The following is a 15,364-nucleotide window of genomic DNA, read 5'->3' as shown; positions in this document are numbered from 1 at the left end:
TAACAATGAACCATTTGTGTGATATGGATAGTGGAATATGATGTTCATCCACCCATTTTTAATTAAGGAAGATTAGTTATTAAATTAAGCATGTTTAAAAGTTAAAACTTAAGTTAATTAAGTTTAAATCACATCACTAATCAAGGTATAAATAGCAAATGTTAGTGGAAGAGAGAATATCATCATCATTCTTCCTTCTTGTGTCGTCCTTAGCTATTGAAAGAAAGGAAAAAAAAAATTGCTCAAACCTTAGCCAAAATTGATGCAAATAATAAGTTAGGAATTGAGTTTAATTTTATAATTGATTTATTACATTAGTAATAAATTGAATAAATTAAATTATGCTAGGAAATTATGTTATAGATCAAAAGTTTTGAGTTCCTAATGAATAAGAATGTGAAATCAGATTTTAATTCAATACTAAATGTCGAAAAATATGAACATTTTCTGATATAGGAACTAAAATAAATAAAATGTAAATTATGTTAAATTGTTGTGTTTTCAAGTGTTTGTGTGAAACTGATATTATTTCTATTATTGAATTTATCGTATGTTGCTAAAGACGACCCAAACCATCTTGAGATGAAAGAAATGCGAAGGTTGTAGACGAATAACTTATTCTAGTTTGTGCTTTCATGATTGAATTCAAATTATATATAGTTTGTTGTTGCAATTAGATTGCTTAAGGCAATGATCTTACTTGTCTCGTGAATATATAAGTATGAAATAATATGTACTTGTAGAAAAATGTGACAATAGTGCATGATGATATGAAATGGTATGAAATTGATTTGAGCATGATGTGAATTTGTTATGTATTAAATCATGATATATGAACCATTATGTTTGAAACATTGGATACCTTATTAACGGTTTCAGATAAAGTCGGGTATAGTTGACATGTCATAAGATTAGTGTACAATATTTTTCTTTGGTTTATGTTGATGAGGCGTGGAACACATATTATACTTCGAATATGCCAATGAGGCACTGAGTGTCAGATACATTGGTGCGATGGTCGGATGATCCATGTATCCATCTTAAGTCTGTATCCGGTTAATAAAGATTATGAAACATGTACTTTGCTTATTGACATTTGATATTAAATGTTAAAGGAGAATTGTGTAAACGGAAATTACTGTTAAAGTAATAAAAGATGGCGTGTGAAAGACCATGTGATCTGGTTACTACGAGCCTTGAAAGCCGGTAGAGTTAAAAAATTAATTTCTCATCATAAATTTATGAAAATTTCTATAATTTTTGGAAAAGTTTATGTTTTTAAAAAAAATGTGACTTTTTTTTTTCAGAAAATTTCTAATAATTTTATTTTAAAAAAAATGAAGAAGAGAATTTTCTGATTTTTAAAAAAGTTTTATATATTTTTAAATTGTTTTTAATCATTGACTAAAGCTTATGCTCCTTATAAACCATGTTAGCTTTTTTAAAATGGATTTGAAGGTTAGACTAATATGACTAACTTTTGTAAGTTTAAGTACTAAAATGAATAAAAAAACTTTTAGGTACCAAATGGCAAATAGGGACAACTATAAGAGCTAAATAATGATTTAACCTTTATTTTTATGGAAACAAATCATTTCTAATTGATTGCTTAAATTTCATGGTCAAGTCATGAAATTATGTCGTCAAAAAGCCTATCATTAGAAATTATGTTTGTTTGGACGTAGTGTGCTTCAGCCACAATGCTACTTTACTAATTGGTACTTATGTTTGGTTTCAATGTTCAATTTGATATTTAGAGATTTTTGTTTCACTTACGTACTTGATTTAGTTTCAATGTTCAATTTGATATTTGAATTTTTTTTGTCTCACTTAAGTACCTATATATATTTTACTAGAGCACATGTGTCAACTATTCATTAGGCCACGTGGTGCTATTTGGTCTAGATACCAAATTGAACATTAAAGTCAAACTTAGATACTAAATTGGAATAAATAAGGCTCGAGTACTAAATTGAATATTGAAGCCAAACTCAAATATAAAATAATATATTAACCTTAAAAACATACATTATTGAGAGTTCTTCAAAAGAAAAAAAAACTATAATTAAGATTACTAGTTCTATGGCAAATCCATAGTGGGTAAAAAAAAAGTTTATGTACATATATTTATAAAAAATTATATTAAAACCAAGTGAGTCATTGGTTGAAATGATTGTAGCGACGTAAAAATTTTCGCTTTCGGTCGCTAATTGTGGCGATTTATGGAAAAAAGTTTGAAATTTGACGTTTGATTTTGAAATAAACAGGGAGTCGCCACCGATCCTTTTTTCTAGGTGTAATCGGACACCTATTAGATCTCTTATTAAAACAAATAAAAGGCTGAGTTTAGGTCTACGTTAAAATCCAGAGAAAATTTAGGGTTCGGGAGTCGGTTACGCACGAGGAAGATATTAGCACCCTCGCGACGCCCAAAATTGGTATCTTATAAACACGTGTTGTCTTGATTTTCAAAAATACGAGTGCAATATAAGATTAAATCGTGATCCGTTTGAAAAGACAAGAATTTTCAATCTTTTTGATTTTTTTTGAGAAGGATATACCGTTTTAACACGAGTCGATTGATATTCACCCAACATAGCGATGAAATTGATGACATAGTGTTTAAATCGCACGTTACCTTGCTTATTGAAATAAATAAAAACACGAATAAATATGTTCGAAACTATGTAAAGCAAATTAATAAATAAAAATAAGCAAAAAGACAGATCTAGAAGCACATTGAAGCAAATATAAGTGTGACAATAATATTACAAACAATGAAGATACATGTAATACTAGAATAAAACATGAAATAGAAATAATGAATGTATACACATGATATTAAGAGTATGTATGTAAACTATATATAATGTTCGGAGTATATACCTAAGATAGTAAAAATATAACTAGTAATAATAAAATATTTACATAATATATGCATATATATATAAAACAATATTTAAAAAGGTATATATATATACGTATGATAAAATAAATGTATTAATATCAATAATAAATATAATAGGGGTAAAAATAAATATATATAATATATACATAATATAGTACTAAGAATATATATATACATATACAATATAGTATTTAAAAATATATACATAATATTTACATATATATAAAATAAATATTGAAAAATGTATGCACATAAGAAATATATACACCAATATATAATAATATAAAAAAGGAAACAAATAATACAAAATATTGGAATGAAATGATGAAAACTACTATATATATACATATACACGTATATAATAATAGTATTAATAACAATAATAAGGATTATATAAAATATATATACATGAGATAGCATGAGAAATGTACACATAAATTAGCATATAAAACTAACTAATAGAGTATAGACATATACATATATAATAAAAAAATGTATGTACATAACAAAATAAGAAAATGATACATTTATAATAAGTACATGAAAATATTTATACATATATGTAAATAATAACAATAATATTAAAAGTAAGTAATAATAGTGAAAATAATAAGAATAATATGGTATTAAGAGTATAAGAATATAATATTGAGAGTATATATACATATAATAAAACACACTAATATTAATACTAATAATAAGGATAATATAGAAAAATATATATATGAAATAGTACAAAAATGTATAACTAATGGTATTGAAATATATACATAATAATAGTATTACAAAGAGTACACATAGCATTAAAAATATATACATAATATGGCAATGAAAAATACATACATAATATAGTATTAAAATATTTACATAGCATTTACATATTAGAAATAATAATGTTAAAAGTACCTATTAATAATATTATATAAATATAATAATAATAATAATAATAACAACAATAATAGCAATAATAATAAAAATACAAAAGAAAATATGACATAATAATAAGGTAAGGAAAGTAAAATATAATATATTAAATATAATAAGTATAATGGTAAATATAATAATGTTAAAAAAATACCATACATAAGGAGTATATATATACATATATAATAAAATATACACTAATATTTGTAAATGATAATCAAATAATATTTAAAGTGAAATAAAATAACGAAAATACTACGAAAATAAACTAAAATCTAAAAAAGGACTAAATTTTGAAAAAAAACAAAGTTTTGGGGCAATTTTAAAGAGAAATAAAGAAAAAGGATCAAAATGTCATACGCGCATAACTTAGGAGGACTAAAATAGAAAATATTTCTTCCCATTAAAACACAACATATCAGTGGGGACTAAATTGAAAAGCGCGACAACTTCTTGGGGAAATTTTAAAATAAAAAAATTGATTGTAAAGGCTTGAAAAAGCGGAGGGGCTAAAAGTGCAATTAGCCCCTCCAATGAAAAACACGCGGATCCTTGGAGCGGGTCGGGTCAACAAACGGGTTAGGCCAAAACGACGTCGTTTTGAGGCTAAAGAGCAGCCCCCAAAACGACGTCGTTTTGGTGGGCTATATAAGGCCTAAAATTAACAAAAAAAATCATTTGGTGAGGGAGAAAAAAAAAGAAGAGAGAAGGGAGAGAGAAAGGGGGGCTGCCGGCCAAGGGCCGGTCACCGATCCGATCGCCGGACCGTCGTTGGCGCGATCCGTGCACGGTGGCCGGAAAAGGTAATTTTTTTTTACGTTTTATAATATTATTCCTTTATTTATTTTTATGTATTTACAGATTCAGAAGAACTGATTTCGAAAATAAAATGAAAAAAAATAAAAAATAAAAAAAATAGAAGATTCACCTTAGGTTTTAGTTTGATTTGATGCTATTCTACTGCTTTGATGTTTTGAATCATTCTTGTATTTGCTCTGCTAGTATTTAAAACAAAGAAAAATCCTTTGTATTCATAAAAAAATCCCCCCCCTTTTTACAAATGATAGATTTCGACTTTTAAAGCCAATGTTTTTTTTCGTTCCTTTTGTTTATTACTTCCCCCATCATTCGCATGATTTCTTTTGCTGTTGTGTTTGTTCTTGTTGCAGGTGGTGTCAGACGCGTCGAAGGCCGGTGATTGGCGTCCCAAGCGGTGGTGGCGCGCGTGAAGAGGCTGGTGGCTGAAGGCATGCGGCTAGGGTTTTGCTCTTCTTTGTTTTTGCTGAAAATTAGTTAAAGTTATGGGCCAATTGGGTCTTTAGGGTTTTAATGATTTTGGACCTATATTGGGCTATTGTAATTGATTTGGTTTGGGTTTATTTTTTTGTAAAAGGCCCGGGCTAATTTGGGCTTCTACAATAATTTAAATGTTTAAAATTCAAATTCTGTTATAGTATTAGTTTACTAAAAGCATGAAATAATAAAAATACCTTTGTTATAAATTTACTCCACATGGCCAACCTCTCGAACGTAGGGGCGAAGCCAAAAAAAATTTCTAAAGGGGCCGGATGAAGTTTTAATTTTTTATAGTTTATATTTTTATAATTTGTAAAGGATGAAATTGAATTTTTATAATTTTAGAGGGGGCCAAAATGCAATTTTACATTTACTAATTTAAAATTTTTAAAAAATTTCAAGGGCCTAAAATAAAATTTTCCATTTTAGGGGGGCCGGGGCCCATGCCAGCCCCCTGGCTACGCCACTGCTCGAGCGCACTCATTGGATACACTTCTTAGTATGGCACTCACAAGGGTCCCACCTACTCCTTGAGCACACCCTTCGAAAATATTTCTTGGCTTAACATTTGTGTAAACCCCATTAACTAATTGTCATCTTTGAATCCAATTACCACGTCCCATCTAAAGTGATTGACAACACGTTCGATTGCCATCCTACCTAGGCCTATAGTGGCGGGCCACTTGTTTGTGAGCCACCAATATGGACTTTACATGTGGTACTTTAAGACTGTAGTTAAGAGTATAAAATCCCTTGGCTCTAACAGGAAAGAGGATTCTCTTTTCTCTCTCATCACTTTATTCTCCTTCATCTTTCTTTTCCAACTCTATTCTCATCTCCTCGAAGCACCTTTTACTGTGGCTCTCTGCCTTGTACCCAACTAGGTGAACCACCCAGCTCTCCTATCCACCCCACCTATTAGATTCAAGCCAGGGGCGAAGCCAAAAAAATTTTTTAGGGGGCCGAATGAAGTTTTAATTTTTAATAGTCTATGATCTTTATAATTTTTAAATAATTAAATCAAATTTTTATAATTTTAAGGAGGGCCAAAGTACAATTTTACCTTTATTAATTTAAATTTTTAAAAGGCCTAAATAGTAAATTTTTATTTTAGGGGGCGGGGCCCCTGCCAGCCCCTAGATTCGCCTCTGATTCAAGCATCAACAATCTTGTATTAATATTTGTTGCTTTATGAACAAAAACATTTTGGTAATTTTCAAACTAAATGTGTATCCGGGTAACTTGTATGCCAACTCAATCAAGCTTAATATAAGTATAGACATAAGATATAGATATTCAATGTAAAAAAAATAGGGTTACAATTATGTGTTTTGTTATATATATATTTAAAATTTTAAAAATAAATAAAATATTTATCATCGTTTTAATATAGAACTTATCATGGATAATATTCATGTCAATATCTATATCTATACTTATATTTAATATTCTTATTGAGTTTGTGTCGCTCTTCAATTGGGCCCCGATTCAATGGAGAATTTACTAAAAATCCCTTATTTTTATAAAGTAATAGATATTATTTTGAAGATAATTTTATCTTTTTACGTAAAATTTTAAAAAATATCTACAAATAATAAAATTAAAAGAAAAAACATTATAATTTTTAATAATTCAATTTCATCCTTTCAATCAAAGTCATATTTAACCGCTGTTTATTCTAATTCTTTTTTTGGACTAAACTCAAGATATCCTCAAATCACATTAAATTTAAGATTAACTTTTTTCATACCAAAACGTTTAAATTCCTCTCAAGAAATAATAACTCCCATAATTTTGGTCTATGTATAGAAGCAACAAAATACATGATAGGACCAAGAAAAAGAAAAAAGGAAAAAAAAATTGAAAACTAATTTCAACCGTGATGTTTGAATTTTTTTTAAAATAAAAAAAATATATTTATACTGATTGATTCTTAGTTAAATTGGCATGAGTATTGTTGTCAATGCAGGAGGATATGGATTTGAATATGCTGAAGCGCATTATCCTTCTATTTATCAGCTGAGGAGAGGTTATGAATAATTCTAAACATTGTGTCAAACTATTCACTTGCTTCAATTTTTTTAAAAGGATCAAATTATTCCGTATTGAAATTGAGAGGAGCCATAAAATATGTTTTTACCTCAAAGTACATGTGGTTGGAGATGATAATAAGTTTTCCTTATTTATCATCATCATCATCATTATTGTATTCAGACAAGTAAACCCTGCAAGAGAAGCTGAAGAGCAAAGAACTGCTAGGTGAAAGCGTGATGGCGCAGGTAAAGTGAAATTTCATAATGCAAACCCACATATTTGGGTTGAATATACGTAGTTGAAACTCGAAAAACCAGCAAATCCAACACTCTTTTAAGGGTTATATTATGTCATTAATCCTGTACTAAGTAAAAGTTATGGATTTAGTCCATATATTTTAATTTGGTCATTTTAATCTCTATTCTTTATGAATTTTAAAATTTTAGATTTGAGTTCTCTGACCAAACAATAACGGTTAAATTCATTAAGTTAAGCTTTACTATTTCCAAAATATTATGTGCCAAACATATTATTATCTCATATATAATATCATGTCAACTTCTTATTTCCACATATATATTACCTACAAAAAATGTCAGCTATGGATTTTGAAGACCATCGTTTGCATTCAGACTGAGATTTCAAGATTCGAAAAAATATAGGGACTAGTAAATGATTTAATTAGAGAATATGTATTAAATCTATAACTTTAGACACAATACAGGACTAATAGCAAAATTTAACTAAACAAAATTAACTGTTACCATTTGATCCAGATCGAAATTTCAAAATTTAAAAAGTACAAAGACTAAAATTTTCAAAAAATACATTAACTAAAATTAATCAAATTTAAAGCATAGAGACTAAATTCATAACTTATATAAAATACAAAGACTTATTACAGAATTCGACACTCTTTTTAAGTTCTCATCCATTCAACAATATATCCTATATGGCTCGAAACAACAAAGTAACATACCCTAGTACTTATATAGCTGAAATAATAGCTCAAGGTATAGCAGAATGCAGACACACCCCTATTGTGTATTTATATATATATATAAGAACTTTAAGACTCGATTACTCGAAATAATTTGAGTCGAGAAATTCAAATTTAAAATGATCCGAATCTTAAAAAATAAAATCAAATAGCATTAAAAGGTAAAATATGGAATTAACTTACCTACTCTATCAACTGTTCTAGCTTGAGGCAAACCCTCAATAAGCCATTGTAGATAATGCAGATGCTTGACCTCTTCTTCTTTCTTTTTCTTTTTTTTTTATAATAAAAAAATGAGTTGCCAAAAAGTAGGTCAATGTTTTTGCTATATGATTATCAGGTTTTCTCCTTCATGAAAACACTGTTTCATCTAATCTTAGATATATATATACATACAACTTTAAATGGTTGAATTTGATTGCTTCTTGTTCAAACACCTAACCTAAATTATGCTGATCCTGAAATGGAAATGGAAATATTTTCTTAATTAATTATATACAATGAATTAATTTTCTTTCCAGCTTTTTCTATTGTTTCTTATCAAAATTTGAAGTCAATTTATGATCATATATTTACATCAATTAATTAAGCTGCCCTTAAACTTCCAATAATCTTAAGGTGCCTTTGGATAACTCAAGTGCGTGGCACGTTTATCGCTGAAAGTGCCTCAGCGATTCCTTTGGATTGCATGTTTCCATGAATGGTTTTCAAAAGACGGATATATTAAAGTATCAGTTGATTTATAAATTTATATGAATTAGTTAAATTAAATTAAAATTTTGACTTTTTATATATTTAAATTTTAATAATTTTTAAATGAATCGATTGAACTTGTAAACTATAATTTGATTGGTTTAATCATTAGTTCGATTCTAATTTATTTCAGTTTTTAAAATCATTTATTATTTTAGTTGTTAATTATTTTGATTTAAAGGTTTTTTAAAATATTTTTATTTATATTAATAAAAATATTTAAATAAATATATAACATAATATTTCTATATTTTAGTAATTTTAATGTTTTTAATTATTTATTAATTTTCAAATATGTTATAAGTTTCACTATATACAAATGTTATTTTAATGTACCTAATAGTCATTTTATTTTCTCATTATAATTTACCTTATTGCCATTATTGCCATTGAAACCAAACACATGTTTCATCATTGATTTGAATCTCATCACTACCGTAAATAATCTCATTGTCACTATTGTTTCCAACGTCACCAAAATCAATTTCATCACCCATCCAAATAGATCCTTAATAGATAAGCTCTATTATTTTAAATATTTTAATCGATTAAATTGTATCTGTGACATTTTTATTATATTGATAAATGATTCACATATGATATTACAAGCTCAGGTAAAAATACCATGGTCGCCCCGATACTAGTAATCAGATTAAATTGTCCCTTCTTCTAAAAAAATGGGTAAATTAGTTCATGTATATTATATTAAAGAGCAAATTGGTCCTTTTATTAAAAACTGATCCATGTTTATCAGCATGAGGTACATATGACACACCACGTGTTACTGTCTGATCATTCCATTAACCACATCAAATTTTGGTAGTACAAGGTTATGGGTAGTTTTAAACATTAGATAAAAAAACGAAGATTAAATATCTTGATGCTATACTCATATAAAATAAATACCAAAAAATTAAATATGAAAACAATTTAAATAAACTTTAATTTTTATGTGATGCCCCAGTTGCCTTTAAACTTTAATTTATGACATTTGACTATGTGGCATGAATGAAGAGCCCTAAAATTTTAAATTGAGCATTCTCACATACTTTTGGGGATAACTTTTAATGTAGGTATAAATTTTGCCATTAAAGAGATTTCCACTATATGGAAGAGGGCAACAAAAGGCACAATTCCACTAGTCACACTTAACATTAAAAATAAGAAATTAAATATATACATAAAGTGCTTTTTTTTCTCATATCTATATCCACATTTTATTTTATTATTATCTTTGGAAAGCCAAATTAAATTAATCACCACCACCACTGAAAACATTAATTTACAATTAGTTCATCAATCACTACATAACTATGAATCATAGTGTGATATCATCTATTTAAATCTAAAACATTTTATCAATGAATGTCAAAAAGCTAACATTTTTTTATATTGTTTGAGCTTTTCTTTTATACATTTTAATAATAAGAATATTTTTTATTTTTGTTTTATCACATATTTTACTTTTTCTATTTTAATAATACAAACTTTACATCCTGAAAATTAATAATAATAATAATAATGTTTCAGAAATTCTATCACATGTGTATGTATTTAAAAATAATATATAATAAAAATAAAATATATAATTTAAAAATAATTAATAATAACATGTGAAATATGTAAAATTGATGATGGCAATAAAATTCGCATAATAAATTTAATATGTATAACAAATTAACTTTTTTAATAATAATTGATATTATTATGATAACGCTTTTATCTTTTCATACTTTTACATCATCTTTAAATAAAATAATTATAAATTATAAATTCAAGGATCAAACATGTATATTCAATAGTAATTAAATACAAATTCATACCACCCCGCCTAAATTCATCATTAAATCAATTTTAAAAGCAAATATTTTTAACACATTTTTTTTCTTTTACCTACATCGTAGTTGTGACAAAATCTAGTTTTACATTTAAATTTCCGATTGAGTTGGTACTATAAATCAATTAGTCACCAACTCGATTAAAAAATTATTAAAATACTTTTCTAGATACAAAGTAATTTATATTATTATAAGAATGTTTTTATTTAAAACTATAATATAACGAGATCTGAACCTGTGATATAATAAATTTTAAATATTTAACTTTACATTTTTAACAAACACTTCATTTAATTTTACACAAATTTTTAATAAACATATTAATTATATAAAATTTCCATATTATATATAAATAAAATTAAACTTTATTGATTAAACCAACATCATAATTACAGTTTCCTTTTCAATAGCTAAATTAATACATAAAATACTCCATTTTTTTTGAATTGTGAAAGGAAAATAAAACTCTAATAATAATGTGATTAATGCAACTCGAACTTATATAAAATCGCATCTTTTAAAACACATAATCATTGACATTACCAACAACAAAGCCATTTTCAATTTAAAAAAAACACCTTGTTAAGATAATGACACCAAACCTCTACCAATAATGTAGATAAAGCATACAATTCATAATATTCCATCATAAGCATACTTATCCTATAGAGTTCTTTTTTTTAAAAACATTGTCTATTTCTTCATAAATTACTAGTTAATATAGTTGTCTTATGCTCATAATTCGTATAAATTATCACAAAAGGCGGTTGGTCGGTTTGCCAATCATGTTATGCCAGTTCAACCATGTAGGCCCAAGGTCGGTGCCGGCGATGGCTATATACATTTTTTTAACCTACTGGTGGGGGTTAAGCTATATATAAATGGCTTCTTCATTAATGTAACTCACCCAAAGCAAAGGTGTAGATATAGGCACAATTAGGAGTTCCTTAGTTGTGTTGTAGGAGCCAAAGATAAAAAAATGGTGAAGATAGCTTTTGGTAGCATTGGTGATTCTTTTAGTGTTGGGTCTCTCAAGGCTTATTTGGCTGAATTCATTGCTACTTTGCTTTTTGTGTTTGCTGGTGTTGGATCAGCTATTGCTTATGGTAAGTGTGTGTCAAAATAATCATTCTACCACTTAAAATTAACTAAAAATTTAGTTTATAATTTAGTTTATTGGTTATAGGTGTTCATCTTTTAAGTTTTCGTAGTATGTGCATGACAATGATTTACTCCTATTAAAAGTATGTGAATTGTATAAAAAATTAACTAAAAATGACAAGAATATATAAATAATTTTACGGATAAACGGGTGAATAGTAGTAAATATTTGCTCTGTTACATTCACTTAATTTCGATATCTAAAATTATTATTCTACTCTAAAGTAGTCCTTCGAAATTTAATGGTACACCTTAAACTATTATTATTGAGAAGTTAAATTCTAGTCCAGGACATGTTTTTAGTCCTATCATGTTCGTTGCAATTATAAATATTAACAATAAATGCTATCACAATTAATTAGGATATAAATATTATCATGTTTTCAATATTTAAATATTTGATTATTTTCAACAACAACAAAAAATTGATTATTTGATTTTAACTTTTTTTTATAGGGAAGCTAACGTCGGATGCAGCACTAGACCCACCAGGCTTGGTGGCCATAGCGGTAGCTCATGCACTTGCGTTGTTTGTTGGGGTAGCCATTGCAGCCAACATCTCAGGTGGTCATTTGAACCCAGCCGTCACCTTTGGTTTGGCCATCGGAGGAAACATCACCATCTTGACCGGCCTTTTCTACTGGGTTGCCCAATGCCTTGGCTCAATTGTTGCTTGCCTTCTTCTCCAGTTTGTTACCAACGGATTGGTAAGGGATAATCTAACTCGATTTGATCATAAAAAATCTATAATCTGAATATGTCAAACTCGAAACTTGAAATTGATCCCCCAATCTCACTCGAAACCCAAAACGACTTGAACTCAAAATAACCTTAACACATAACCCAAAATGACCTGAACTAGAAGTGATCAAAATCTAAAAATGATTAGAACCTTAAATGATCAGACTTGAAAAACTCAAATTTCAAACTTAAATAACCTAAACTCAAAATAACATGAACCCAAAATGTTCAAAATTAACTTTAACCCGAAAGATCTCAACCAGAATGATTAGAAAATCTTAAAATCCAAATAGTTTCTATCTAGATTGAGTAGACTCAAAACCATGACATTCTCAACTTATATTTAAAAGTGTGCATAAATTTAGTAACTGGGTTGACTCAATTCTTTTTAGACAGGATTTATGTTTATATTTTTTAAATCCAACCTAGCCCAACCATTTTTAAAACAGTAAAACAAACTATTTGAGTGGATCTAAGCAAACTAAGCCTAAACTCGAATTTATAAATTTTTTAAAATCGGACTTCAACTTAGTCTAACCCGATCCAGTAACACATATTTGGACTCTATTATTAATTTTCAATGTATTGAATATGTTTGCAGAGTGTACCAACCCACAGCGTTGCTTCAGGAATGAATGCCGTCGGAGGCGTTGTAATGGAGATCGTAATCACTTTCGCCTTAGTCTACACCGTCTACGCCACCGCAGCTGATCCCAAAAAGGGTTCTCTAGGAATCATAGCACCCATCGCCATTGGTTTCATCGTTGGTGCTAACATCTTAGCCGCTGGTCCATTCAGTGGTGGTTCAATGAACCCAGCTCGTTCTTTTGGACCAGCCGTAGTCAGTGGGAACTTTGCTGATAATTGGATCTATTGGGTTGGTCCATTGGTTGGTGGTGGGTTAGCTGGGTTGATTTATGGTGATGTTTTCATTGGGTCATATTCTGCCGCCCCAGCTTCAGAAGATTATGCTTAAAAGTTTGAAACTTTGAAACTGTTTGTTTATGGCTTTTGTGTAAAATGCTTTGAATGCTTTTGATTATGGGGATTTGATGTTTGTGGGTGTTTTTCATGAATGAAAAAAAAAAAAAAAAGAAACAAGAATTTGTACTTGTTGTTAATAAGGAAATGTAAATAAACCTTGATTACGAATGTTTCCTTAAATATTTTTCTTCGTCTAAAATTTTTTTAGGTTTATTTAGGTATACATTTTGCATATTTGCAATTCGTGGTTGCCCTTTAAACAATAATATTTTCGAAGTTCAAATTCTTGTTGTCTCTTTTAAAGTGCAATAACATTTCGTAAAATTTTTTTAGAAATGTTGTATTCTTTTAATATAACTATACAAAAACATTACGTTGTGAGATGAAGTATGAGAATTTTTTATCAAATAATAAGTACGATTCTCTAAACAAGACTGAATTAATCAGTTAAACTAGTTGAATTGAAAATCAATTATGATACAAGTCTGGAAGTAGTCATCGAGGCAGTTAATTTATGAACTGAATACTTTTATTGAATTAGACTAAAACCCAATTGAACTGTTTTTTATTTTTAATATATTTTTATTTTTATAAATTATTTAATAATTTATTTAATTCAACCATACAAACCACGTATTTGATTCTTAATAAACCGGGCAGAAATTATAATTTACTAGAATTTAGAAAAAAACCCAAAATAAATTGGGTCGTCAAACTTCTAAGCCTACAAGTGCCTAAGTGCAGACCCATTATTTTAGCAGGCTACCTATTCGGCTATATTTTTTAGACTACGAAGACTAGTAACATGGGATTACCAATATTGCAAATTTGGTGTGGATAAAATCGGATCAAGTAATTTCAAACTTCAAAATTTTTGGGCCATGGTTACTTCGATTCGAGTTCTTCATTTGGGTTTCAAGTTCGGTCATTACATAGTTGAATAATTTCAGATTTAGACTATTTCAAGTTCGATTAAGTGAAATTAGAAAATTGCTTCAATTGCTTCAAGTTCAATTTTATCATTATATATAATTTTATAAAAAAATTAAGAGGTGAAATGACAAATTTACCATTTTTAAGACCAAATCGACAATCTACCTATTTATATTAATTTCAAGTTACTTATTTAGATGATTTTAAATTCGAATCGAATGAGTTTAATCGTTAATTTTATGATAAGTTGGATTAAATTAAATTTAAATTTGAATAAATGGACGGAATTTAAAAATTCGAATGAGAGTAAATAAAATAATCCATAGTGAGCTGAAAGGCACTGTAATTTGCAGACAAGAAACATGGTATTACGTTGGAAAAGTCCCATGCGCAAGCAAATGGGAGGGATAGAATACAAAAGCTTTCTAATAAATCATAATTTTTAAATTCAAATGATATAGGAATAGATTCCTTTAGATAATGTGGTGAAGTGATTTGAGTTAGATCTGCTTTACTGCAATGTGGAACTCAAACTTGATTTTGTTTTCATTGGTTAAACACCATTGATGTGTGCACAAAAGAAAAAAAAGGGTTTTAGTTAGTGGATCTCTTTTATAAAGGCAAAGCAAGTGGTGGAAGAAGATGACATAACCTTTCTTCTTTTTTCATCCAACTACTTTTCTTGTTCCCCTTTTTCCTTTTCCTTTTATTCTACTTTTAAGTGCGGATATACCTTTTCCCTTTTTCTTCTATATAAGATATCTAGTCCTAGATTTACATATCTATATATAT

The 15,364-nt window shown here is 28.1% G+C and overlaps 1 protein-coding gene across 1 annotated transcript; it reads left to right on the top strand.

The window, feature by feature from the left end:
* The first annotated feature begins 11,645 nt into the window (after positions 1 to 11,645).
* On the top strand, positions 11,646 to 13,819 carry LOC107942531 (probable aquaporin TIP-type). The gene is made up of 3 exons (XM_016876225.2): positions 11,646 to 11,859; positions 12,371 to 12,621; positions 13,257 to 13,819. Exons 1-3 carry the CDS (start codon positions 11,733 to 11,735, stop codon positions 13,629 to 13,631), a joined length of 753 nt encoding a protein of 250 aa, XP_016731714.1. The 5' UTR covers positions 11,646 to 11,732; the 3' UTR covers positions 13,632 to 13,819.
* The last annotated feature ends 1,545 nt before the right edge of the window (positions 13,820 to 15,364 follow it).

This window comes from Gossypium hirsutum, chromosome A03, assembly GCF_007990345.1.
Source record: "Gossypium hirsutum isolate 1008001.06 chromosome A03, Gossypium_hirsutum_v2.1, whole genome shotgun sequence".
Classification (NCBI taxonomy): domain Eukaryota; kingdom Viridiplantae; phylum Streptophyta; class Magnoliopsida; order Malvales; family Malvaceae; genus Gossypium; species Gossypium hirsutum.
Note: the sequence above shows the minus strand (reverse complement) of the source record. Positions and strands in the feature narration are given on the sequence as shown.

Coding starts and splice junctions, on each gene's coding strand:
- LOC107942531 (XM_016876225.2), top strand. CDS start 11,733: ATGGTGAAGATAGCTTTTGGTAGCATTGGTGATTCTTTTAGTGTTGGG. Junction 11,860..12,370: donor TGGATCAGCTATTGCTTATG/GTAAGTGTGTGT, acceptor TTTTTTTTATAG/GGAAGCTAACGTCGGATGCA. Junction 12,622..13,256: donor AGTTTGTTACCAACGGATTG/GTAAGGGATAAT, acceptor ATATGTTTGCAG/AGTGTACCAACCCACAGCGT.